The 2,030-nt window shown below is 33.0% G+C and overlaps 1 protein-coding gene across 1 annotated transcript in view; it reads right to left on the bottom strand.

Moving 5' to 3' along the window:
* Positions 1–1,359: 1,359 nt before the first annotated feature.
* LOC102209964 (CMRF35-like molecule 3) overlaps positions 1,360–2,030 on the bottom strand; it is a 2,225-nt gene continuing 1,554 nt past the window's right edge. Inside the window, exon 3 of the mRNA XM_005743721.1 lies at positions 1,360–1,378. Within this exon, the coding sequence (XP_005743778.1) occupies positions 1,360–1,378 (19 nt within the window). The remainder of the gene's footprint in view (positions 1,379–2,030) is intronic.

Genomic DNA, 2,030 nt, shown 5'->3' with positions numbered 1-2,030 from the left:
CAAAGCGTAAAACATGGTTATGCTCTTTACAGATGCACATTTGAGTACATTTTTGCATGCCAGTGAATCCAAAATGTACCTTTTGCTTTCTGATGTTTGCACTTATAAACTATAACTGCAAAGACGCATATCAGTAGCAGCAGCAGGGGAGGAACAGTGTAACCCACATAGTGTCCTGCATCTGAAAAGCAGGAAACAAAACAGAAACATTACACTTTCAAGTACATAAATGCAGAACTGTGGGCTCATATTTTCTTTTTATCAATATTTTTACATTTTATCATAGTTATTTTATTTCTGGTGTGCTCACCTACAGCTGTTTTTGACTCTCAGGATCATTTTGAATGACTTACATTCATTCCATTCCAAAAATTAAACATTACTTTTGGAGTAGGTACATATTAATCAACAGCAGTTCATACTGAAAGACATCTTTAACAGGTTTACCGGTAATTTGTGTTGAAGTTTTTCCAGGCATTTCGACTGTGGAAGGTACAGTGCTGGTGTGCTGGAGAAAGACTGTTGGAGAACAATACTCTTACTGCCATTAGCGACTTTATTTTAATACAAGAAGCAGAATCACAATATTGTATTAATCTTAGAGGAAATTATGTGGTCACAATTGTCTCAAGACAGTAAGAACTTTAACTGTAACTATATTAAACAAAATAATACAAAGTTACAAAATATAACAAAATAGCTCTAATAAATGCAAAAAGATTGCTACACATGTACAATGACAAGGGCTATTCTATTCTATTCTATTCTAAATAGCACTAATTAGAAATATCCTAGTATATTACACAAAATTAAATGTGTATGTAGGTGTCATTGAGGTGCCCCTCAGTGTCAGTGTCCACTGAATGCCATGAGTCATGTAGAATATTCACCATCTATGGCTTATTCAAGAAACATATGGTAACACTGACAATGATTTAAATTTTAAATTTAAATTGAAGTCTTATCAAAATTACAGTGTATGTCTCGTAATCTGTTTTACATATAAAAAGTGGTTCTATTTTGATTTTTCTCATTTTAACATGTTTACTTGTTCATATGTAAATCTAATATTTGTCTTATGAGACAAATTTTTTAAAAGTTTCACTTTCATTTAAAAAATAGCTAATTATATACACAGATTAGAAATATTTCTTTTTTCTTTTTCTTCTGCATTGTATGCACTCTAAAAAAAAATTTTAATATTCAGCATTAGCATTTAGCTCACAGCACAAAGTACACAATCAGAAATTGCACTAAAATGGCTGTACAGAAGTCTTGTTTCAGCAGACAGGATTAGATAATTTACAAATAAAGATCAAAAACTTCAAATGGTATTTCAGTATTATGGCTAAATATGACTTATGGGAGGTTGGAAGACCTATAAGTCAGCAACACTGCACAACCCTTTAGTTCTGCTTTCTTCAGTGCTTTGTGTGAAAAATTGGGGTAAGCAGTTTTCTGTACTGCTTCACCACAAATAACTAAACCACCATCCACAGTCTATGTGGACTGAAAAAAGGACATAACTTACAACTATTTATTTTTATTTTCATCTAAACGTGTTCATTAGTGACTATCACAGAACATCACAGAGAAAGAGCAGGAAGAAACGTTATCTTGTAGTGTGAATCTGCTTTGACTGGTCATGTCAGCTGTTGCAGTGCCTGTCTTTCTCATATATATATGTACATATGTACATATGTACATATGCAAATAGTAATATTTCATGAGAAAAAAGAATATTTTGTTAGAATAATAATTAGTTCATCGTATGATTATTTCCTTTAACATCTATTTGCTCTGCGAGGCTGGAAGAGGCTGTGTCTGTATTGAAGCCACCAAAAATGTAAGTATGCAGTGGTAAATGAGGTTTTCAACAGTCCTATTTTTACGCCTGTGTACTCAGTCATCACACTGCAGAAGACACGATGACATGAAACATTGATGCGATAGGCTGAGAAAAGGGTGTAACTTACAGCTCTAACCATTTTATTTTCATGTACACAAGACACATTCATCTCACCAACTGA

The sequence above is a fragment of the Pundamilia nyererei genome, unplaced genomic scaffold (genome assembly GCF_000239375.1).
Source record: "Pundamilia nyererei isolate P.nyererei 1_Seehausen unplaced genomic scaffold, PunNye1.0 scaffold00134, whole genome shotgun sequence".
Classification (NCBI taxonomy): domain Eukaryota; kingdom Metazoa; phylum Chordata; class Actinopteri; order Cichliformes; family Cichlidae; genus Pundamilia; species Pundamilia nyererei.
Note: the sequence above shows the minus strand (reverse complement) of the source record. Positions and strands in the feature narration are given on the sequence as shown.